We start from the raw sequence: 26,244 nt of genomic DNA on the forward strand, positions 1-26,244 counted from the left end.
AATATTTTAACCTTAGTAACTTTTTAATAATTATTATTAGTGATACTTGCCAGACATAAATATTATAAATAAAATATTAATTTTACAGTACAGGATATTTGTAAATTTTTTCTTGATAGTTTCAAAAAAGGAAAATATGTATATCACAATCAATATTAGTAAAATATGGAAGTAATAATAAAATATAATAAATAAAATAATAAAATATAAATGTAGCAGCAAATGGATTTTTAATTATGAAGTCTAGAATAAATAAAAAATTCTCCTCCCACTTTTCAAGTTATTAACTTCACTCCTGGCAATAAAATAACTATATATTGATGTCATTAATGACATCAGAAAGAAATGAATTAATGAATGCAGAAAGAAGTAGAATAAATTTCTATACTCCGATTCAACTGTTAAAAATTATTATGCAATATGAAAACTTAAGTTATGGATAGATATAAAAAGGATAATATAAATATAAGATTTCCAACAATAGTCTTTTGAAATAAAAGTAAACAATCTTGTTTCAAAATTTATTTAAAAAATTTTATAAAATCAGAAATAATTCGGAAAGTCCAAATACCTGATTTTCATTCCAAGCAAAAGCCTAACATATTTCTACAATTATTGCAAACTGTTTAAATCATTAAAATAAACATCAACAAGTAATAATTAAAAAAAAAAGTACTTACTACAGTCCTCTTCTAATTTATTATTTTGCAGTAATGTTCCATGTTCAACTGATTTTTTAATTTTTTTCCAATCAACACCCTGGGCAAAACATAAATTCTTATTTTCTAATATGGCAATGCTACCTGAATGAATTTTTTTAAGTGAACGTAAACCTAAAGATTTTAAAGATGTTTTCACTATATATAATGATGCAAAATATTCAGTCAGGGTACGTCCTCCAATTACTTCCAAATTTCTGAAATAAAAAAAATAAAAAATAAAAAAAAATGTTAAATTTGAATTTTATTAAACTTTATAAATTAAATCTAAAAAAAAATTATGATATAAAATTGTTAAAAAACATATTAGTTTACAAGAGATTATACTAGTTTTATTAAAAAAGGAATAAATAAAACAGAAATAAATTCAATTGGTAAAATCGAATTTAACAATAAAACCTTACAAAGTAATAAATGCAATGTTACATCATGGATCTTCGATTCATAAAGGTCATTTTAGTTTTATTAAAAAAGAAAAAATATGGTACGAGGTGAATGATGTGATTATCAACAAAAAAAAACTGGCCGTGAAATTCAATTTGTTTATTCTAGAAAGGCAATAAATTTTAATAATAAATCCATAAGATAACAATCAGTAATTCATAAAAAAAATAAAAGAATAATCTAACAAAATGCAGTGATATCCAAAAAAAATTACAATGAAATTGTAAACCATATGGTAAGAGTCTCGCAAATATCATTTCTTCTGCTTAAAAAAAAAAATTATGTAATATAAATAAAACTATTTTTAACAAAATGATACAGATATCAAAAAAAGGTAAGATACTACATTTCTATTATCAAAATCTGTTATTAATTTAGAATTTTCTTTAAAAAAAAAATACATATTAAATATATGTAATAAACGATGTGCTTAAGTGTTCCATATAATAAGCAAAAAATAATAATAAAAATTTTTTACAAAACTCTTACTGGCCTGATTTCATTTATTAAACAACGAATATATAATATAAATCATATTTACAAAAGAATACAATTCTTATGATTATTCGTTGTTTAATAAATGAAATCGGACCGCTAACAGTTTTGTAACAATTTTTTTTTCCTTATTATATACGTTTAAACATTGTTTATTATCTATTATTGTATATCAATTTTCTACTTATATATGTGTAACATGTATTTTTTTTTTAAAGAAAATTCTAAATTAATAACAGATTTTGATAATAGAAATTTAGTGTCTTTTTTGATATCAGTATCGTTTTATAAATTATATAACAGAAATTTTTGTTTTTTTGAGCGGAAGAATTGATATCTCTGAGACTCTTACCATCCAGTTTACAATTTCATTGTAATTTTTTTGGATATAAAATACACACACCACACACAAAAATAAGTTTTTGCAAATTGTTAAAATACATTTTTTCATATCTGTGCATTATATACAAAAGTAAAACAGAACAAATAACCTCAATTTGTTCCAATTATTATGTTCAACTATTTAATTAAGTTAAACATAGTTGAACATATTTCACTAAGTTGAACTATTTCTAAGTTTATTTTATTCAGTTAATTGTTGTGTCCAACTATTTTTCTGATTTGCCTGTAGAATCAGTTAATTATCTGGAAATCAAATATGACTTTTTAACTTAGTGATTAAAACAAATTTAATTAATTAAAATTAAAAGATTAAAAAACTTCATGGAATGTATCAACACTGAATGAGAAATTACATCATCTAAAATTGAAATACGCAGCAAGAAGCTCACACCTCAAGATAAAAACAGTTTTTCAGCATTTACGCTCAGTTTGCAACTCCTCACTAATTCCCCCAAAAATAAAATGAACAACATTTTAAAACATAAAATGAAAAATAAATGATTTGTAATAAAAAGGCAACTTCACAATAAAAGACAATGTAAACAATTGTGTTTACATTGTAAACATATTGTTTGGTTATTAACTTCATTCCAAATAGACATCAAAAGACAATTGATGTTAATTATAATCAACTACATTCTGACTCCATTCTGAACAAAATGACACCATGGATACTGCAATGGCAGTAATGATATTACCAAGATGATCTCTTTTATTTATAAAACTAAGGAGATACATAAAAAAAGTCCAATGTTGTTAATGTGAGTTAAAAGATAAAATTATACTTTTAAACTTAAAGTAATAACTAGAACAAAGAATTAATAAAGTTTAATAATTAAACGTAGAAGAAATAAGGTAGATGGATCGCTAAATATAAAAATAGGAAGCGAAAAGATAATGGAGGTAGAAGAATTCTGTTATTTATGAAGTAGAATTACTAAAGATGGAAGAAGCAGGAGCGATACAAAATGCCAAATAGCACAGGTGAAATGAGCTTTCAGTCAGAAATATAATTTGCTTTTATCGAAAATTAATTTGAATGTCAGGGAAACATTTTTAGAAGTGTTTGTTTGGAGCGTAGCTTTATATGGAAGTGAAACTTGGATGATTGGAGTATCTGAGAAGAAAATATTAGAAGCTTTTGAAATGAGGTGCTATAGGAGAATGTTAAAAACCAGATGGGTGGATAAAGTGACAAATGAAGAGGTGTTGGGGCAAATCGATGAAGAAAGAAGCGTTTGGAAATATAAAACTAAAAGAAGAGACAGAATTACAGGCCACATCTTAAGGCATCCTAGAATAATTGCTTTGATATTGAAGGGACAGGTAAATGGGAAAAATTGTGCAGGCAGGCAACATTTGGAATATGTAAAACAAACAGTAGGATTTAGGGGTAATACCGAAATGAAATGACTAGTGCTAGATAGGGAATCTTGGAGAGCTGCATCAAATCAGTCAAATAACTGAAAACAAAAAAAGAACAATTAAAATTAATTACTTACCTAAAATAAGATAAATTTGCAAATTCGTCATGGTATCCTTGAATATTAACGTATCCAGTAACTTCTTTTAATGTACTAAAAATTTCTAAACGATCTGGATGCATTTTCTGGTATCTTTCACCGAAACTAAAATTATGAAAAACTTGTTGAAATCCTTTAAATGATTGATCTAATATCGATAGGGAACCTTCAATTATTGTACATTCTTTAAACTGATCAATATTACCAGAATGTACAATAGCAACTCCTTCACAGGTTTTAGGGCAGGGTCCATCACAAGGTACACATTCTCCATTTACTGCCTGTAAAAATTAAAACATTCCATAAGTAATAATGTAACAAGTAAAAAAACAAAATATACTTAAAGTTAAAATAAAATTGTTACACATTTTTATAGTAAAACAGATGACAGAATCAGAAATGAAGAATAAATTAAAGAAATATGCAATTTAAAAAATTAATTGCTATTGTTAACATCAAACGACTCAAATATATATATATAACAGATAACTCCATCGTTGTTAGCAAAGAACATTTAAAAAAATCTTATCTAGAGATTACTGTTTTAAACTCAACAGTTAAAAAATACATCTGAGGCAATAAAGACTAAATTTTCTGAATTTATATGGTCACTCAAGATTTTAGCATCCTCAAGTAAAGTTCATATTTAGTTCTGCTAATCAATAAGTAAAATGCGTAACAAAAATGTACTAATTTTCCAATTATTTTGAATTTATGTATATTGGTTTATTACATCTACATAAATAAAAGCAAATCCATCCTCACTGACCAACTGACTTTTGGATTGACTCTTTAAAAACACTTGTAATGTTTACATGAAATACATTTAAATATGCATAAAAAAATACTTGTAACTTTAACTGCATGTTTGTATTGTATGATTTGTCTTACGAAGGAATGTTACAAAATTTCTTCCACAACAAGAAGAAATAAAGCGTAATGAAAAAAGTGACAAAAATTAAAATATTAAATACATTTACATATATTCACATGAGGAAGTGTGCATGCACAGATAAATAAATTACCTTTTTCTTTGGTGGACAAATACGAACGCAAGCTCCATTATCTTTTAATAAATGTTCTGGACAATTTTTTACACAAGTTGCACCATAAGCATATTTTCCATAAGGATTTGTTTCCCATGAATAAGTAATTGGATTGTAACGCTGCATTGCTGGACATTCTTGAGTACATACTCCATCATCATAAAAGTTACGACAAGCCTGTAAAAATTACAACATACAATTTCAGTACTAACAATTATCATTATAAATAAATAAAAAATAAAAATTTTAATCACATCTGATAAAATATTTAAAAAAATGAAGAACTAAGTTTATCATAGAAAAAAAAACAAAATGTATAAAATTCTATAAAGAGTAACAAATATCTTCACAGATTTAAATTATGAACTCTGGTTTAAAAAATAAATAAATATATATATATAAAATACAAAAAACACAGTGGATAGGACCAGACATTTTATAAACACCAATAGATAAACAATGAGGTGCAAGTATTATCTGATGTTAGATGCCTTCAGTAAGAATTAAGAAGTTACTAAAAATACTATGTATTTAGGCTTGTTTTTTTTCAATTCACTTAAAAAAAGAAAACCTGAGATGAACCAAAATTTGTGAATTACAATATGAATGGTGATACAATATTTATCATAAAAAAAACGTTATCCCTTAAGACATATAATCTTTTAGTACGTGCATATTATCTTCCATTTTGTGTTCACATTTTCTTGCAATATGCACAAAATTTAAGATTTTTTAAAATATTGGATTATTCCACTTCAACAATTCTTTATTATTTGTAATTCAAATAATATCTAAAGATAATAATTTATATTTATCACAAACATAAGTTAAAAAATAAAATAAAAATGTCTAATAAACATTTAAAAAATTGTTATTTAACAATTAGTAGAGGTAGTTCTTATTTCATACACTTCATTATTTATAGATTACTGTACGTTAAGATAAATTTTTATTTACTTCATTAAGGTAAATTTTCATTCACTTCATTAAGATAAATTTTATCATTTTTACTGAGGTAGACTAATGATTATAATTTTTGGTATTGATGAATCGTTAAAAGTAATACACAAGAAATAAAATCTCAGAATAAATACTCTGAAAAAAATTTTAAAAGATACAACAGCTACAAAGAAATAAAAAAATTAGAATTTGAGAAACAACACAAAGGAGGTGGTTATAAATGAACAAAAACTGAAAAAAGACTTTTATTTTGAAATGTGAAGAATTAAAAAAATTACTACCCATATTCCAACAACAATGCAACTACACAGATTAAGTGACACAAATGTTTAATTGAAAAAAAAATAAAAAACAACTGTAAACATTAATATAAATGAACATGCACAAAAACAAGAGATAACAACCAAAACACAGAATGTAAGAAAAACCAAATACTACGGGGTTGTAAATGGATCTTAAGAAAGAGAATGTATGTAAAACAATCAGATCACTCAAACATATAAGTAATAAAAATCCGGTTTTTCATCTAAAAAGGATATTCACCTGCAACAAATCATCAAAAGATTTTAAAGCATAATATGATTACTCCGATCGAAAGGAATAAATATATTTAAGAGAAGATATTTAAAATGAAAGTAAACCGGTAACGTTCACTCATTATAATGTTGTATAATTATTTATTATAAATATTCAACCGACACAAAATTAAGAAAAAAATTTACCAAACAGTCGCTTTGCTTCGGTCCGGTACAACCACCGGCACAAAATAAATGGCAGCATTCACGTGGCTTTGGTCCAAAACAACGACCTTGATAACACTGAGGGCTGCAGTTTATTTTGCTGAACCTCTGACAGTTCTCTGGACCTTCGCCCCAACAACCATGCGTACAACTCTTGTCGCAAGATGGGCATTCGCGTTCTGGTAATTTGAAATCGTAAACGTAAACATATTCTGCACCTTGACCGGTAATTATTTCTTCCCAATTTATTGTTTTCATATGGCATAAGTTGTAATTGTTGAACATACCCACGCTTCCTGCCAAGATATCTGGAAAAAATAAATTAACAAAATTTTTATTATGCATACAATAGCGTTTAAAGATAATCATTTATCGTAATAATATTCGACATTAATGTAACATTATTATGTTATTGAAAGATGCTTAGTCAAGAATGTAATTCTCATTACAATATGGCTATTTTACCTATTCAAATTGCTATTAAATTTGTTCCTTTCTTTGTATCCGTATGCCAGAAAAAGCAGAACCATACTGAACAGGTTTTAATGAAATATTAGCATATTAGACAGATCAAAAGTTTAATGAATCCTCACTCGCTATATAGAAGACTAAAAACAACAAAGAATGCACGGTTATATTGTTTTATTTACTTATTTGATTAGAATCAGTTATTTATTTTTTACTTCAAGATTATGCTGCTGTGCAACAATGTACAAGCCTGATTACGGTCTTGAGCAAGACAGTAGACTCCTGTGGCTAGATTATCCTTTTGTAATCCTAGATCCTTTCTTATCAATTATTTGTTTTTTTCTATGTACACTTAATCCAACTAGATCCTCCATGTTGAAGAGGATGTTGAGATCTGGATGACCAAACCACTGTATTCATTGTACAGGGAAGAAATCTTCCAATGGACAGACTTCAGTTCTCAATTTTCAGTACTGCGGCTATATAAATACGTCAAAAGAGTGAAGTGAATACAGATAATACCAACATCCTAATTCTTCAAAATAAAGACCCATTACTGTTCAGCAATAACATCATTATGCTTGTTAATAACATTATTAATGTTATAGTTAACATTATAGTTATGTGGAATAACATAACTATAAACTAAAACAGTAATATATACAAAAATATAATTTTCCAAAATGATCTACTACAGACACCAAAACTATTAATTCAATGAAATATGAACGTATGAAAAATACACCAAATGATTTTTCTTATATGATATTAATCAAAGAAAATTATAATGAATTATTATTACTTTCATGATATATCAATTAGAATTTTATTATACAATTTTTAATATCAGATAATTTTTTTTTGCGAATATCTTAACTAAAATGAAAACTTCAATCGGTAACTTATTCACCCCGTTATTACTGCACTGTGATTCTAGTTGTTTTATCACTGATGATTTTTTTCCTGAGGACACAATGCAATAATAATAGCACTAAAATGTTCTTATGGAATTATAAAATTTCTACTATAACAATATTTTATAATCGTTTTAATTTGTCATAAAAAGTCAGTTTTTATAAAACTCCATATACTTAACCGATAAAAATAAAAGAGAACTAATAAAAAATATAAATATATTTGTAACTATTCGCAGGGTAAAAAGTAGTAGGTATTACAAAGTAGCATAGCTGTCACAGATAACATGGTAACAATACACAGCACCAACATAATCTCACTTGAATTCTAAATGCAGTCTGTATAATAATGCATTTAAACTTCAATTACATTAAAAAGCTGACAATAGAATATTGTAGTTATTATTGTCACCGGTATATTTTCAGAATTTACAAATATAAAACAATATATATGTGTATTTATAAATAAGAATAAATGATTTTCAAGAGATAATTATTACAGTCTAGATTGTTATCCTTACAATTAGAGAAAACAATAAAAGTGACAATAATTTTAATTACCGTTACTAAAATTACATATTATATAATCAACACTAGTATAAATACTAAAAGTAAAAACGGAATAAACATTTACCTAGCGACACTAATTATCCAGGTAAGTAAAATTCATGAAATTCTTTAGCCAGAATAGAATTAATACATTACAATAATTAATGGGGAAATTCTTATAAAAAAAAAAAATAAGACCTAACACGTTTAGGATTTAAATCGGTTTGAAATCATAAGTTCAGTTTTAACCACGATGGATGTGGAAACTAATATTTATTATAAATCTGATAAGCAATGAAAAAGGAGCAATATTAGTTTTTAGTACAAATAATAGCATGAAATAAGGGTAAAATTCGTAAAATTAATTTTAAAGAATACTTTATTTACGTCGAGACAAAAAAACAAAAGGAAGTTTTTGAAAATGTAATTTTGAAATAAAAATATTAAAAAAAAATTCAATTATTTAACTCTTGAAAAGCTAATGTACAAGCTTATATTTTGCCGGAGGTTAACAGTAATAAAAATGCAGCATTTCACTGTATCTAATGAAACAGAAAGTCGACAAAAAAATTTCTTATAAGTAACTTTTAAGAGTAAATCGGCGGAAAAATTTTGAATTCAATATTAGTACTAGTAACTAAAGCAGTAGCAGGATGTATATAGAACATTTACTGTTATTGTAATGGATTACTTTACCGATTAATTCATTATCTAATTTAAGAACAAAATAAATTTACCTCTCAGAGCAGGCATCTCTAGATTGTGCATTTTCGATAGCGTTACAAGAAGCGCAAATTCGTTCTTGTGTATGCTTAATTTGAAAAGAGTTCGTCCACGAATGATCTGTAATCGCGGTAAAACTATTCGTCTGACATCTACATGAGATATTAGAACATAACCGGTCACTTCCCGAATGTACTGAAGAAAACTCAGATCCATATGTTCGTCCTGAAGCCATGTCAACTCCAAATTTCCGTCCACATATGTGCAATTCGTGTATCTGTTTTGTAAATTTCGATAATGATGTTCTCGATTCGAAGGTACTGACATCCGACCGTTTGTCCCGATGCAAACTGAAACAAAAAACAATTACATCGAATAAATAACAAGAGAATGGTTTATATTATCTATTTTTGGGCATCGACCGGCTCGGATGCAACCAGAACTATTTTTAATAATAAATAACCGTGTACTATACTAATTAAAAAAACACGGTATCATTTGCTTCTAATCTTTTCACTTAAATTTGTTTTTGTCAGCGATTAAATTTCTTTATCAATTTATTATACAAATAAGAACCGCGCCCATCTTCATTCACCTAAGATGATGTTTGTAGCTTATAAAAATCCCAAGTTTGACCAGGATTCAAATCCCTAACCTTCTGGATAAAAGACACAGAAGCTACCACTTGATTATTATATTATGAACACATTTAGGTCTGGATTTGTACCGATGAAATTACATAGGTGATGGTGTATTAAAACTCGTAAAATCATTTTATTTAAAATATTAGTTTTCCACAGTAAAGATGGATATTTCTTTCCTATCTTTCTAAGTAAAAGCTTATAATAAGTATGAAAAAAATTTATTTGAGGCAAGTACTTATCTTTCACTAACCGATACGTAGTTACTTCAAAAAATATTTTACTTAGTAGCAACAAGCTAAAACCCGATTAAAATTACTTTTCTTTTTTAGTTACGGATGAGAAATGATTTTCTAAGCGTATGAAAAATACAAGTATGACTGTAATTTTAACCCAGAACCTTCTGTATGAAAAGCATAGATGCTACCCCTCTGCCACATTATTTGGCAAATATGCTTCCTGATTCATGATGTAAAGACATAGATATATTATATACGCGTTAATATTTGTATTTGTTTTATTAGCAACAGAATATTAGCCATGTAATTCACAAAATTTGGTCAGATTTCTTGTAGAATATTTAATTAAATTTTATTCACACCGGTTTTACGCTACCATTTTAAACATAACAAATACATTGTTCAGGAAATTAACAGAATACACAAAAAAAGATTTCAAGGTCATCATAATACTTTTTTTGCGATATTGATGCGATAAAAAAAAATTGGAAAAAACTTCTTCTTTGTTAAATATATATAATCTTATATTTTTTTCCATCATCCCTTCTAAATTTGCAAACTCTTTTTATTGTAATACATATCTAAAATCTTAATTTAGAGTTGTAGAAATGAACTATGTTTTATAAATGATTACAAAATGAATGTAAAATGGAAAATGTATTCTCACAAAAATTTGATGATAAAATATTAAGATACATTCTTACAACAATGAAGCGTTTATTATTATTATTATTTTTTTTTTTTACTGAAATCTTCTATTATCTAAAAATCATTTTTTATTTTAAAATACTTTTAAAATGTTCCGCAAAGAAGCATTTGATTTGTCTATACTAATGCATTCTTTAACTTCTTAAAATTTTGAAATGCCAGTTCCCGTTTTTTTTTTCATATAAAATATTTTGAACATATTTATCTATAAAACGTAATTAAACAACCTATGAAATCACACACTCCGTCTTCTAATCAGCATTTTTATAAACTACATAAAAAAACATGAAAAGTACTTAGAATGGATGTGACCATTATGTTTATATATTTTCTTTCACTCTTTCCCTTCGTTCTTAACTTATTTTCTTTATCGTTATCTTTTAAATGAATTCTTGAAGTTAAATTTCAAATAGAGTTCCATAAAATAACAAAAGAACGAGGTAATTTAAATAATTAACTAACGTACCCCAAAATGCAGTATATTCATATTTTTGTATTACTATCAGGGGAAAAGAAACATAAATAAAAAATACTTCTGTAAAATACGCTGCAGTCCGCAATAAAAACTTTGTCAATTATAATTAATTATTGTTAAACAAGTTAATCCATCCTATACAAGCCTATAATAATTTATATAATTTTAGTAAAAAGGTTCCAAACACTGTGCCTCTGTTAACGCTTCATAAATTTACATTTTAAATAGTGTCTTAATTTATTTATATTATACTAATACAGCGACATTAATATAAATAACTAATTTTCTATCGACTATATTAGCTAACTGACAACGCGAATGACACTAATTTTGTAATAATTCGAAGAAAAAAGGATAACATGAACATCAACTCACAAAGCCTGTCTTTTGTATTGTAATAAAAATTTAAATCTTCGTTAACGTGAACTAGTAATAAAGATAACATTCACCAAACAATCAAGGTTATAAAAACCCATTAATTAAGGTGTAAAACTAATATCTATTTTTCTAGTAAGGTTTCTTTGTAATAAAGAAAAAAACAAATAAAAACCGGGAAAAGGTCGTTAATTATTTTTAGCGTTATTAAAGCGAGAAACGATCGCATTTAATGGATATATTACTAACGCCAACGTAGCAACCAGCAAGAGGGCAATCGTCACCTCAAGTGAAACTCATTATATTAAATATTGTGAAAATTTATAGCAGATAAAACCAGTTGCGGACTAGAGGCGGCTTGGGCCGAGAGCCGAAACGCTGTTGAATCGCAGTCGCCGTACAAAAAAATAATTATTTTTTTTTAAGCGGTGTACATCTTCATCCGACTACCCGGGGCCTCTGGTAACATATTTTATTATCTGATGTATCCCGACTCATTTCATTAGTGTACTAAACCTTCAGATGCCGCCTAAAAACCCGCAGAATTAAACAAATAGTTAAATATAAAGAAGATTAATAACGCAACATAAATGACTGCGACTTTAATCCGAATGGAAAATACATCTCGGTCGATTTATATATTAACTGTGCTAGTTAAAAATGTGCTGTAAAAAATGTTTACCGTTTGCTCTTACGTGCTGTAAGAGCAAACGGTAAACATTTTTTACAGTATCCGATAACACAGTTTCAAAGAATTATTACAACCGGATGGTTTATTATCGCGTGTAAGATATAGCCATTAAAATTGTCGCGCTACAGAACTAAGTAATTTTTACGTAGTTTCCAGAAAAAATGTAAAGGATTATTAAAATAAATTGATTTACATACAATACATTTTTAATAGTTTAAAAATAAGCACATAAGCTACCAACAGCCGTTTCCAAAGCTTTCAGCTATAAATCAAGAGACTATTTCCCAATTATCTATGACAAACTACGTAGAGTATGCCAGAATGTAAATAATTACATAGTTAATAATTTTTTTTTTTAATTTCTTCATGTCATCATCTTACACAGTTTGTTAAAAATATAACAATAAAAACTTTAAAAAAAAGTAATCGGTTTTAATAAATATTATTAAAATGTATAAATACTTTTAATCTTCGTAAAAAAAGTCCTATGTCGTTGTTGTTCGTTTATGAAACAAGATGCATTTGCCTTTTGCAAAGGCAAAAAATTATAAATTATTAATTTTAAAATTTTAATTTTTTACTTTCTCGGTCGTATAAATTATACTGAGTAATTATACAGTACGGTAACCGGGTCAAATTTTTTACGTCGAGGTATTTGCAAATCTCGTGGCCCTTTAAAAGAAAAAAAAGAAAAGATTTTAGCATCGAAAAATACCGTAATACAGGCATATATACGAATGTATGTATGCCTGTATATTGTCTTGTTTTATACTTGATATCTACGGATCGGATTAAATTTGGCACGAAGATTTCTGTACACGGTATTCATGCCATTTATTTTTGGTCAACGAGGAAGAGAGGTTTGTTTTATTTTTATAGTTTCTGAACTCAGAATAACATTCTTATACTAATAAAATGATTTCATTAAATCACTGCGTCACTTCGATTATGTATTTGGAAAATTTCATTCCGAAATGGGAAATAAAAACCCCATTTTTAATTTTTGTTTTCTTATTTGGTCAGTTATCGTTTTTATAAAACTTTGTACGATGACTTCTGAATATTAGTCATTCATGCCATTTAATTTGGGTTATTATCGGTAAGAGGTAGGGACATACGGTCACTATGGGTTACGTAACTCAGAATGTTACTTAGAGTAGAAATTTTTTTTTAATATAATTCATTACCTTAAGAGGCTTATGTACTTTCATAGTAAAGCGAAAACAACAGATCGCATTTTAATTCTCTCAATATTTGTAAAAAATATAAACAACACTAATATTTATACTGATGTACGTAATGCCTGGTTTAATTCCTTTTTTTCCTGTTTAGCATCTGGGAATCACCGTCAGGCATTACTTCAGACGATGAATGAGGATGATAGGTACAAGTGTAAATGAAGTGTAGTCTTATACAGTCTCAGGTCACCGTTTCTGAGATGTGTGGTTAATTGAAACCCAATCACCAAAGAACACCGCTATCCACGATCTAGTATTCAAATTCGTATAAAAGTCCTTACTAGATTTGAACGCTGGAACTCTCGACTTCCAAATCGGCTAATTTGCAAAGACGCGTTCACCACTAGACCGATCCGGTGGGTTTGCTCAGTAGTAACCTGCCGAGGACGAAGCTGTCGGTAGCTAGAGTTGCGTAACTCTTTGCCAGAATTTTTTTAAACATATGATTTAAATAAATTTTATCGCCTAATCTAAATGTATAAAACACAACTATCCTACAATTATTCATCCAAAATCTTTAATAACTACCGACAGGAAATCGATAATGAAGACTTTAAAAACCTAGATAAAATTAAGCGTATTATATTTTTACCTGAACCGATCGAAACTTGAATAAATAAATTAAAACGGTTAAGAATCCAACGTTTTATAACTACATGTGTACCTAATTAAACTAAATACCTTCCCAAAAGATTGAATTTCACGAATCGACGAATTAAATTTAGGAATAACAGCATCAAAAAGCCTTCTCGGTTCATTCAAATGATTTTATTCTTATAGTCCTTGCAAAACGGTTATAATGAAATTTAAGAAAATAATATAGATGACAGAAGTACATGTAGTACGTGTTAGAAGAAAGCGTAGAGAATTAAGGATGCTTCCTTCTTCGGAGAAGAAGAGATTGATTGCGGCCAATTTACAACAGTCGATGAATACTTGGCAAGAACGGTGGGATGCGGGAGAGAAAGGTCGGTGGACTTACCGTCTGATCGGGAATGTGAGGAGTCGGTGCAGTAGGACTCACGGATCGATTGATTGTAGTCTTACGCAATTCCTTGCCGGGCATGGTGGTTACAGATCGTATCTGTTTAGGTTCGCTATTGACCATTTAGACCGCTGTCCGGCCTGCGATGTGGAGGAAACTCCGTACCGTGTCATTTTCTGTTGTACGAGGTTCCAAGATGCACGAAGGTGCATGCTGGATGCCCTGGGTCGGGTGGACGTGTTCAGACCTCAGGAGTTTCAGCAGATAATGCTTCAGGGTGTGAAGCGGCGACTACTATTGCAAATTATAATAGAAAAGTTTTAGAAGAACTCAGTAAAACAGAAAAAAGTCGTAGGAGATGGCGAACATTGGGCGCGGCCTGCAAGGGAATGAGGTGTCGGAGGATGCCGGGTTGGACAGGTCTGTGACTGAGTGCCTTGGGGGCCCCCTCGAACATGAGGGGGGTCGCTTTGGAGCGGTGAGGCCGTGGACACTCCGCTTCCGGTATCTGAGGGCGTTGCTCGCGTTTTTAATGATAATGGCTGACGGTCCCGTGAGCATGTGATAAGCATGCTCACGGGTAGTTGTGTGTGTGTGTGTGTGTGTGTGTGTGTGTGTTTTGTGTACTCTGGGTGAGATTGTGGAAATTTAATTAACTGTTGCGTGTGCTTTGGTGGATAAGTTACGTCTTGTGGCCGTGTCTTCATGACTGTTGTGCGCATGTCTTGTGTTGGCTTGATCGTATGAATGTATAAATGCGTGAGGTACGGATTAGTATCTGTTAGGCGTTCTCTTTTTCTGAATGTTTTTTTTCTCTTTAGGTATTCTTGTAGCGGTTTGGTATGGATGATGTTTGCTATTAATGTGTGTGTGGGCGCTTACCCTCCTCCTGAAGTAATGCTTTATTAGCGGTTTCCCAGGAGGTGGGGTCGCCAGGGGTAGAGGTTAAGTCGGTAGTGCGCAGGAATAGATACGCATTTTCTGTAACAGCTTGCGGAACCTGTTAGCGAGTCCGACACTGCTTCGGAGCACATAAATGGGATTCCTCCACCTCAAAAAAAGAAAAAAGGTAGTACATGTCAATCGCTTAACTAAATAAATCAATGTATAAATCCGTAAGACCGATATAAAAAAGGACATGTAGACCAAAAGTCAAACAGAAGAGCCAGAGAACTTATTTACGACTCATTTAATATACTAACTTTCTGTAACAATTTTAGAGTTCCATTACCTTTTACATTATTGAATTCGTAGTTACATAAATAAATCCGTAAATAGACCGATATTAATTAATTTTTATGAATAAATATACTAGTTTAGTATCCGATGAAAGCTAAGCTAACCGAATACATTTCAGTTATGTTTCAGATGTTGAAAATTAGACGGATTCTATAAAAATCAAAATTCTTTCGTCAAATAGAAGTCTTTAACTAAATATTTAGCAAGAGAAGACGTACGTTATTTGCTTACATATTACGACATCAAGTCTTTAACCGGGCCTGGTGGATTCTACTATGGGGGTTTGAAACGGACGCAAAGTGAGATCCGACCGGCGGGCCGAGACGTGGAGGCCCGTTAGAGTAAAAGACACTCCCCTGGGCTGTGTAATACTTAACTGTCTTAATTTAATAAGGAAAAAATTGTGTAGGCAGGCCACGTTTGGAATATGTAAAACAAATTGTTAGGGATGTAGGATGTAGAGGGTATACTGAAATGAAACGACTAGCACTAGATAGGGAATCTTGGAGAGCTGCATCAAACCAGTCAAATGACTGAAGACAAAAAAAAAGTACAGAAAATAAAAACCGTAGAGGAAGACAAGATTGGATCGTATTTATTTTAGTTTACTGGAATATATGAAAATCATCCACAATTGAAGCGAAAGTATACATTAAATAAAAACTGAAAATAATAATGAAATTTGATACATTATGGTATTACAAATCGATTCTATGAAAATTTATAAGTGTATTAATCTATAAAAATTCAAAAGAATACAATGATTCTTCCTTCATCTGAATTTAATTTAAATTTACCCACTTCTGCATCAGTGGCAACAATGATTTTCATTGTTATGAAGTAATACTAAAACTTTTAATAATTAATCACCTTAAATCTTGACAGATAAAAAACTATTAGAGCTTTAATATTTTTATAAATTCTGTTTCGTATAAATAACCTTTTAACTACTAAAATGAGATACAAAAAATTCTCAATCTGCGTTCATGTCACTTCATATCACTGGAAATCATCACAATATTTTAAAATCACAATTAAATAAAATACAGTGGCCAGAATTCTCTTTATATATATAAGTAATACGCACACCCTCACAGACACGTGTTAAACCCATATAGCGGGCGGCGTATTGCTGTACACATAGGTTGACGGCTGCTTACCGCGCTATTAACTATCCTGAAAATATCTTATGCTAACTGCATACTACGTAAGTATACGGAGCTATACGAGATGTTTTCGTAAAGGAATGAAATCTAACTGTTCCACCCGTCCTATCAATCTATCTGTTTCGCACGCAATGTGCACAGCTATACGCTGGCTGCTATAAAAGTTTAAATAATACGGATTTCATTTCAATGAAACAAGTTTAAGTCCGGCTAACTACTGAATTTTAAAACTAAGAGATCCCCTTTTTAATAATAAATATTTTTTTAATATTTTCCTTAAGAACCTTTTAAATACGCCAAATTTAAATTTTCTACATATAAAACTATAATATACTAGTTTTCATATTTCTATTTAAAAAAAATATATATATAGAAATATAGAAAACATATCTAGTCATCATCAGCTGTTCTACTTTACAACAGGTTCAGCCATGGCTGCAGCAATCTCCAAGTCTCTCGATCTTCAGCTCCTTTCTTCATTACACTGTAGCCTTTCCTGCCTGATCGTTATCTACCATTTAGTTTCTTCTTCTTCACAATTCCATCTACATTATTCCTCAGCGGACAATCTTTTCTAAAAATACGTCCGGTTCAATTGTGTTTTCTGTACTTTATTTTCCTTTGTCCTTTAACACTTCTTGATTTGATATTGTATCTTCCCACTTCAAATATTTTATTCGTCTCCATAACCGCAATTAAAACGTTTCCAACCTTTTCGCTTCCTCTAAGCGTCCCTGTTTCTACTCCATACATAGCGATAATTCATATGTAACATTTAATTAGTCTTACTCAAGCGGTCCGCACATGAGTTCCTTCTTTTTAAAGCTTTCCTTGGCAGTAGCTATTCGAGATTTTACATGCGATACAATAAAAGGTTTTCTATTATAATGCCTCCAAGGTATTTGAATTTATTATCTACTTGTTCTATCTTATCCCCATCCACCCTGATTGAAGTTTTTGTGCCTTTTCCTCCTATTACCGTGAATTTCGTTTTCTTTTCATTCATCTTTATCCTGCATCTATCTTCAATCATCTCCGTTACTTTTTTCTTCCTTCAGCTAGCAGCATCATGTCATCCGCAAATCTTGTATATTTCACTCTTCTTCTTCCATCTAAAAATTCATTAATTATTTCTTCCAAATTATAATAATATCCCTTAATTAGTCTCCTCCCTCTCCGATCTAGTCCGTGTTTTTTTAGTACGATCGTAAATTTATCCCATCTCACTCCGTAAAATTCCTTTTTAAGTCTATGAAAATAGTAAACAGCTTTTTGTTTTTCTCTATGTATTTCACTCCTATAACTCTTAATAATCCTATCGCATCCCTTGTTCCAACTCCTCTTCGGAACCAATCTTCACTAGGTATCTTTAATCGTCTTCTCTTGATCGCCCTTAGTAAAGTATTTGCTGTATGCGATATCTTTTTCTGTTTAGCCTCCGGAACCACCGTAAGGTATTACTTCAGAGGATGATTAATGTAAATAAAGTGTAGTCTTGCACAGTCTCAGGTCGACCGTTCCTGAGATGTGTGGTTAATTGAAACCCGACCGGCAAAAAATACCGGTATCCACGATCTAGTATTCGAATCCGTTGCACGTGATATCAGACTCGATGTCTTACGATCTTCACTTTTTTCTTGTATTTTTATTTTTTTGTATAGCTACTTTTTTTGTATCACTACTGTTTTTGAAAAGTCTCTTGGCCCTTCTAATTTCAAGAAAATATTTTTGTAAAGTATCTAAGGCTTTCCAATTTATTACTTACAGTTTTTATTCCTCGGCCGTACATTATTAAAAAGTTAAATGTTTCCCCAGTATTTACGGGATACATATAAACAGGAAATATGTAATTCTTTTGTCAAATTTCATCCTATTCAGAATTATATAAAGAGAAATCCTGAAATAATTTATCATAGAATTTCATAGTTAGAATCTGAGCCAAATTTCTAGTTTCGATTCTTCATGTTAAACATATATATATGTCGGAGAATAAAGTACAGTGGAGTATCTTCCGACAAAACGATGAGAATATTCTTTAGAATATCTGTATTTTTAGTAGTTTTAAGAAATGTACTATTACTTGTAATATTTTGTAAAATAAGGTTTAAATTGTTTTATTGCGGTAGGCTTAGGCCTAGGTAGGCACATGGTTGTCAACGTAGTCGGGATCCCAGGACGATAGGGGTATCATAAAATTAATAAGGAAAAGGAAATATGCAGTAGGTATATTATTTGAGAATATTGAGAAAAGGCAGTCTTGCTTTGGAACCCAGATCGAACAGACGTCCTGGTGATCGCGAATTCGTTATTTCCCTGAGCCTCGGTCTATCGCAAGTTGTTTTAATATTATTTGAATTCTAAATTAAATTAATCTTATATTATAATTCGTGTACTACTGAGTTATTGATGAGTGATGGTTATCATTTGTAATTATTTCATTGTACGAGTTATCTACTCATTTTTATTAATTGAACTTTACTATAATCTTATATATTCTCCACTTGTAATAATAAAAATGAGTGAAGCACAAAACGTTGAATCCCTGACAAATCTCCTCGCCTCTCCGACATATATATGTATGAAAGAAAAAAGTCGTACATATAACAAAATCAGGAAGAGAAAAACTGGGAAATCAAAAGGGGGCCCACAAACCATAAGAATTAATCTGACCCAAAAGCTAAACAGAAAGTAATAATTAAATCAGTGAGTTTTACTATGGGCTTATGATTTCAACGGAACCTTTCTTCAGGTTCTAGTAACAACATAAAGTTCAAGGTAACTTCCTAATAACGCATTAAGATGACGTTTGTCTTTAAGAAAAAATATCGGATCGTTGTAAAATCCCACAAGATCAGGTAAACTAAACCCTAATTTAAAATTGTTTACTGCTAAATAAATACTGTATCTTTATTAATCTGGATAAAAAAGATAAATCTTCGTAATATTTTACGTATCGTTTTTATTTTAAATAAGCCTCAACTGTAAACAAGAGCCGGAGATGTGCGAAAGACAACTTTGCTTGTCTACGACTAAGGGATTAATTTATTTATCGTTGTTACCAACATCGCTATATTTATTTACATACAAAATGCCCCTATCAACAGAGCTTATTTAAATATTATCTAGTAATTTTTCTAAAGTACTAAAATAAATCCACCGACATAAACAGATTTTAATTAACTGCCGACGATTTAATCGCCGATTTAGCGATACAAATAATTTAGGTATATCGTTTCTGATCTAACATCGAAGAATACGTAGATATAGATTTTTTTAATATAATGTAGTACGTATACCACCTTTAATCTTTAGTCGTAATAATAAAAATAAATTTATTTTGATTTTTTTTTAGAAAACAGGTGTTATTCGTTTTCCAACTTCTTTATTGAAGTACGCTATAACAATAGTTGCAGCATAAGTGCTCTAAAGGCGATAAATATTTATCGCCTATAATGTGAGGTTATATTTTATTACTTTCATTTTGTTATTTATTTATTTTCATTACTATTATAAAGACTGATCTTTACAGTTATACCAACACCAGACACTAAGAACTAAAACACATAGTACAATAATTTTATTTGATAAAATTAAAAATTCATTAGCTTTCTTTAGTACCTGTCTCTTGAGGACACAAGTAATTAAAAAATAGCTTTAAAAACAATTGTGTGTTTTGATCCAAGATTATATAATTACTTTTTCGATATTACTTAGAGCATGTCGTTTTTGTACATTCTTTAACTTTAGTACCGTCTTATAAATTTGGATGGACCATCCCTACCTCAATATATCCGAAATTCAAGCTTATTTCACGAATAAGCTTGCAGAATTGTTATTGCCATTGGAGGCCTAGCGTCCGTGGAATATTATAGCCATTTCCGGACATAACACTGTACGACCGGGATGTTCTGGCTACAACCCGTTTCATTCAGGAATAAATTATATTTCAATTTTTCCATTTCGTTTTTTACGCACTTAATTTTAACTCTGCAATCTTAGTAATTTTTATTGACATTATTGCAGCAACTACAAAAAGTTTTGGAAAATTTTCTTTAGTAGGCTAAATAACGAGGATATATTAAACAAAAGTCTTTTTACAAACAGTTTTATTATTACCCTCACTCGATTCTTGATCGGGTACGATTTACGTTTCTGAGTGTAGTGGTAAAAGGGATCCCAAAACAAAATTATTACGTAATACAAATCTATAGTAAGCATAAATATAAAAATACGCTAACGTAACAAAATTAATTATACAGTTTTCAAAAAGAATAAATAAATAAATGTAAATAGCCAAAAAAAAAACCAAATAATAGATTATCAAAATTTTAATAAATATAAAATTATTTCGGAAGAACGTAAAGAGTAAATGCATTCAAGAACTCGTATCTGTTATTCATAATAATTGCAGCTTTAAAACTCGAGAATAGACTTATTACGATGCGGTTTACAAAGCTAAATATTATTGTTATTCTTGGACTCTTCAAATAGATTCCCTCTAATATTAATGCTTTATATTTTTGTCGATGAATATGAAATTTAATAAATTAATTCATTATAAAGATAAAAAATGAAGAGTGCTCTTATTTTATTCAATAATTACTTTTTTTCTTAACCTATGCAATATCTTTCTTAAAAAAAAAAAAACAACTAAGAAAAATTCCTTTTTGTTAACTATTTTTTAACGTAACCCGTCTTTACATCCATGTGAAACGTGCAAGAAAATATGCCCTATTAATTAATGAAGCATGTTTTTTGCCCTATTTTAAATTTATTTTTGTTATTTGGTAGTCACCAAATAAAAATCATTTATTATTATATACTCCTGTTCAATACGAATATTTCTGAGACAGAAGTTTCCGAAATTTTGGATATTTTTCAAATATATAGTTACTTCAGTAAGGAATGGTTATTTTTATATAAAAAAATCCGGGTATGCTTGTTTTGTAAAGTAAAACGATTTACAATAATGAAAAAAAATTATAACGTCATGGATGAAATGACAATCGAGAATAAAAATGTGATTAAATATCTCGCACCAATTACGGAAATAAACAGTAACTAAAATAAGAAAATTGTCATCTGGCGTTTCAAATTAACGAGCAGAAGTTTACAGTAGTAGTTAAAGCCTAGTGTATGATGTTGAATCATGGTTTTTTTTACATTTTACTCCAAGAATTAATGTAGCAATTATATGATTTTTTTAAAAATCTATATACATACACACACACACACACACACATACATATATATATGAGGTCTGTAAATAAAGTAATGAGACTAGTTTTTTTTGGCAGCCAAAGTGACAACACTGTAAAGTTACTAGTGAACATATGGTTTATATTAACAGCTCATTTATATTAGATATCAATATTTTTAGTCTATTGTTGCCTCAGGAGACGTAAACAAATGTTTCGTGAAACATTTGTTCACGTCTCACGTGAACATTTGTTCACGTGAACGTCACGTGAACATTTGTTCACGTCTTCAGGAGGTGAACTATGTTCACCTCCTGAACGTGTAGGAGGTGAACTATCACCTCCTACGACGGATTTCTGGGAATGACATTCCCAGAAAGGATCACGGCCCAAGTTTTCGCCGAATACTGTCTTCTATTAGTTCGTGGTAACTCACATGGCAGCTAGAAGATCGAGTACAGGCGGCTTTGTCATCCGCAGAGGGCTGGATGGACGTGCAAAATTTAAAGATTTCTGTGTCCAAGACGAATTGTACGGTTCTCAAGGGTGCAGACAAATTATCGTATAGTCGTAACCCCCATATTAAGTATAAAGGCTGTATAATCAGCCGAGTGAGGGTTCATAAGTACTTAGGTGTTTTGTTTGATGAGATATTGCTGTTTAGCAAACACATTAGGCAAGTAGCGACGAACGCCGTCTCTGTGGTGCACAAGCTTAGGAGGATTGCTCGGAAAGATTACGGGCTGTCGGGCCGTCATTTCTACATGGTGTACCGAGGTATCTTCGAAGGTATGACTCTTATGCTACGTCCGTTTGGGCGCATAGGTTGGAAAGAAATCGAGCATTTATTCAAAATTTAAGGAGTGCCCAGAGCAGAACCTTAATCGTATGCACTTGTGTGTTTAAAAAACCTCCTACGAAGCTACCACCGTATTGGGATAGGCAGTCCCAATCGATTTAGTGGTGAAAGTTCGGACGGCCAATTGCTCTCCAACCATGCGAATTTGAACCAATATTTGTTTCGGTTCCACCTGGCAGCTGATGAGCTGTGCGTCTGCGGGGATATCCAGTTGAACGAACACATCATGTTCGACTGCCCAGCTCTTGGGGGGGCAGAACTCAGGCCACCCTGGAACTTAGAGGTCGAGGGGAAAATTGGCCACTCATAAGCGCCGAGTATAGGACCGTGTAGGAGTTCCTTGATGCCGTTGCTTTGTTCAACCGGCATCAGTAGTTTAAGGGATATAAGACTCCTACCGCTAGCCGTAGGAAGCTACCCTCGAGAAATGGCTGGCCATCGGTCAAACATAGCTCCAAGCGCTATAATATGGTGGACAGGTACTTGCTGGCACTCAGAGACCTAGGCGTGGTAGCAAATTGCTGTCCTTGACAGAATAAATTTATTTATGATAGGTCATATATTTTAGTATGTAGACGGGGTGATAAAAGGGGCAGATAAATGTGAAGAATACAGAACAATTAGTTTAACTAGTCATGCATCAAAAATCTTAACTAGAATTCTATACAGAAGAATTGAGAGGAGAGTGGAGGAAGTGTTAGGAGAAGACCAATTTGGTTTCAGGAAAAGTATAGGTACAAGGGAAGCAATTTTAGGCCTCAGATTAATAGTAGAAGGAAGATTAAAGAAAAACAAACCAACATACTTGGCGTTTATAGACCTAGAAAAGGCATTCGATAACGTAGACTGGAATAAAATGTTCAGCATTTTAAAAAAATTAGGGTTCAAATACAGAGATAGAAGAACAATTGCTAACATGTACAGGAACCAAACAGCAACAGTAGCAATCGAAGAACATAAGAAAGAAACCATAATAAGAAAGGGAGTCCGACAAGGATGTTCTCTATCTCCGTTACTTTTTAATCTTTACATGCAACTAGCAGTTAATGATGTTAAAGAACAATTTAGATTCGGAGTAACAGTACAAGGTGAAAAGATAAAGATGCTACGATTTGCTGATGATATAGTAATTCTAGCCGAGAATAAAAAGGACTTAGAAGAAACAATGAACGGCATAGATGAAGTCCTACGCAAGAACTATCGCGTGAAAATAAACAAGAACAAAACAAAAGTAATGAAATGTAGTAGAAATAACAAAGATGGACCGCTGAATGTGAAAATAGGAGGAGAAAAGATTATGGAGGTAGAAGAATTTTGTTATTTGGGAAGTAGAATTACTAAAGATGGACGAAGCAGGAGCGATATAAAATGCCGCATAGCACAAGCTAAACGAGCCTTCAGTAAAAATATAAGTTGTTTACATCAAAAATTAATTTAATTGTCAGGAAAAGATTTTTGAAAGTGTATGTTTGGAGTGTCGCTTTATATGGAAGTGAAACTTGGACAATCGGAGTATCTGAGAAGAAAAGGTTAGAAGCTTTTGAAATGTGGTGCTATAGGAGAATGTTAAAAATCAGATGGGTGGATAAAGTGACAAATGAGGAGGTATTGCGGCAAATAGGTGAAGAAAGAAGCATTTGGAAAAATATAGTTAAAAGAAGAGACAGACTTATAGGCCACATACTAAGGCATCCTGGAATAGTCGTTTTAATTTTGGAAGGACAGGTAGAAGGGAAAAATTGTGTAGGCAGGCCACGTTTGGAATATGTAAAACAAATTGTTAGGGATGTAGGATGTAGAGGGTATACTGAAATGAAACGACTAGCACTAGATAGGGAATCGAGCGTTGATTATGAATCGCTCACAACATGCTGTTTTATATATATATACTAGGAGACCCGTCGCGGCTTCGCCCGCGCTATATGATTACTTGCGTATCCCGTCACGGTGAGGGATGTTTAGCCGTCAGTGCTCGCTTCACTCACCACCCTTCCCATCTAGCAAGGGGGCTCTGTACCCCGGACCCCCCCCCGCCTTCATTAAACTCAAGCTTGTGAAAATAATAATAAATAAAAATTAAAGCCTATTCAATTTATAAAAACGATTAGTATATTGTAATTTGTTCACGGCAACAATTTGGTCAGTATAGTCCTTAACTTTGAATAATCTAAGAATGTGGGTTTCAAACGGTCTGCTCCCACCTTAAAAATATTTGTTATAACTGTTTACCTGTAGAAGTACGGCTACAAATGTATTCTGCCCGCTTCTTATCGCTACCCGACAAACACCGCTAGGAAGTTACCTACTTTCTTTTCTCATTTTTTCTTAATTACTTTTATTTTATGTGTTTTTAATTCGTAACCGGAGGCAGATGCAGCCAGTCGCGTCGTACATGTAGTAAAATTGGCTGTATTGGTTGAGCCGCCACGCTGTGAATCGTCGCATCCCTTAAAAAATCGAAATTCGAAAAAACGCCCGAAAATTGTTTTTAGTTATTTATCTGAAGAATATTTGCAAGCCCCAATCTAGTAGTAAATGGGGAAAATCTGCAAGCATTGTTCAATTTTTTTACTTTCTTCATCCCTTTCAAGGTTGAATTTCGAAAATCTAGAAATCGGTTTTGAAATATTTAAATGAAATTACACGCGCCAGAAATCAAGTCGATATGTTAATTTTTTACCGATAAATTAAAAAAAAAGTAGTAATTTTCATTGTTACTCCATTTTAACCCTTTAAATTCGGAATTTCAAAAAAATCTTTCTTAGTGTGCACTTACACTGTAAGAAGAACATGTTTTCAAATGTTCATCCATTTATCTCCAATAGGTTTTACTGGGCGTTAATCACTCAACGCCCAAAAATTTACTACTGACCGTCAGCCAATTGAATAAAACAAATTCAACTAAGTTACTTAAACGAATTTTTTCTATTCAACTTATTATAAAACGAACAAATTTCTTAACTTTTAAAAATAATTATTCCTGGCAAATAATAAACTTATTACTTAGAGAATAGACAATAATTGGAAAACCATTGATCGTAAAACACCCAAACTTAATATTAAGATCACCGTAGTTGTATAAAAATTTTCCAGACGTTAGCTTTTTCTCCGATTCGTCTGAAAATCTCACTACTACGAATTTTGTCAAACCGATTAAAAAGTATACTGTAAAAACTAATTTATTTCCAGTTACTAAATTTCCATCAGAAGATTACGCTCTGATTATCCCGCGGAAACTATTGCTGTTCCCCAAAATTGAATAACTCGCGATACTTTTCACGATTAGGCATAAAACCTCGGATGTTTTTTCTTTCATTAAATTATACTAATAATCAGACAAAACTGGGACAAACAGGCTGAAAATATATAATTTGCGTGTATTTTTTTATAATTAATTATTATATTAATAGAAACGCCGATTAAACGTTTATTTTATAAGTAAATCGT

The 26,244-nt window shown here is 30.8% G+C and overlaps 1 protein-coding gene across 2 annotated transcripts in view; it reads right to left on the reverse strand.

Moving 5' to 3' along the window:
• The window catches only part of Egfr (epidermal growth factor receptor), a 644,558-nt gene that overhangs the window by 35,445 nt on the left and 582,869 nt on the right, over positions 1 to 26,244 (reverse strand). For both annotated transcript variants that reach the window (XM_075373956.1, XM_075373955.1), the window contains 5 exons: positions 8,998 to 9,333; positions 6,312 to 6,637; positions 4,609 to 4,806; positions 3,563 to 3,864; positions 681 to 916 (listed from right to left, as the gene is read on the reverse strand). In XM_075373956.1, the coding sequence (XP_075230071.1) occupies positions 681 to 916; positions 3,563 to 3,864; positions 4,609 to 4,806; positions 6,312 to 6,637; positions 8,998 to 9,333 (1,398 nt within the window). The remainder of the gene's footprint in view (positions 1 to 680; positions 917 to 3,562; positions 3,865 to 4,608; positions 4,807 to 6,311; positions 6,638 to 8,997; positions 9,334 to 26,244) is intronic.

This window comes from Lycorma delicatula, chromosome 8 (assembly GCF_047948215.1).
Source record: "Lycorma delicatula isolate Av1 chromosome 8, ASM4794821v1, whole genome shotgun sequence".
Lineage (NCBI taxonomy): Eukaryota > Metazoa > Arthropoda > Insecta > Hemiptera > Fulgoridae > Lycorma > Lycorma delicatula.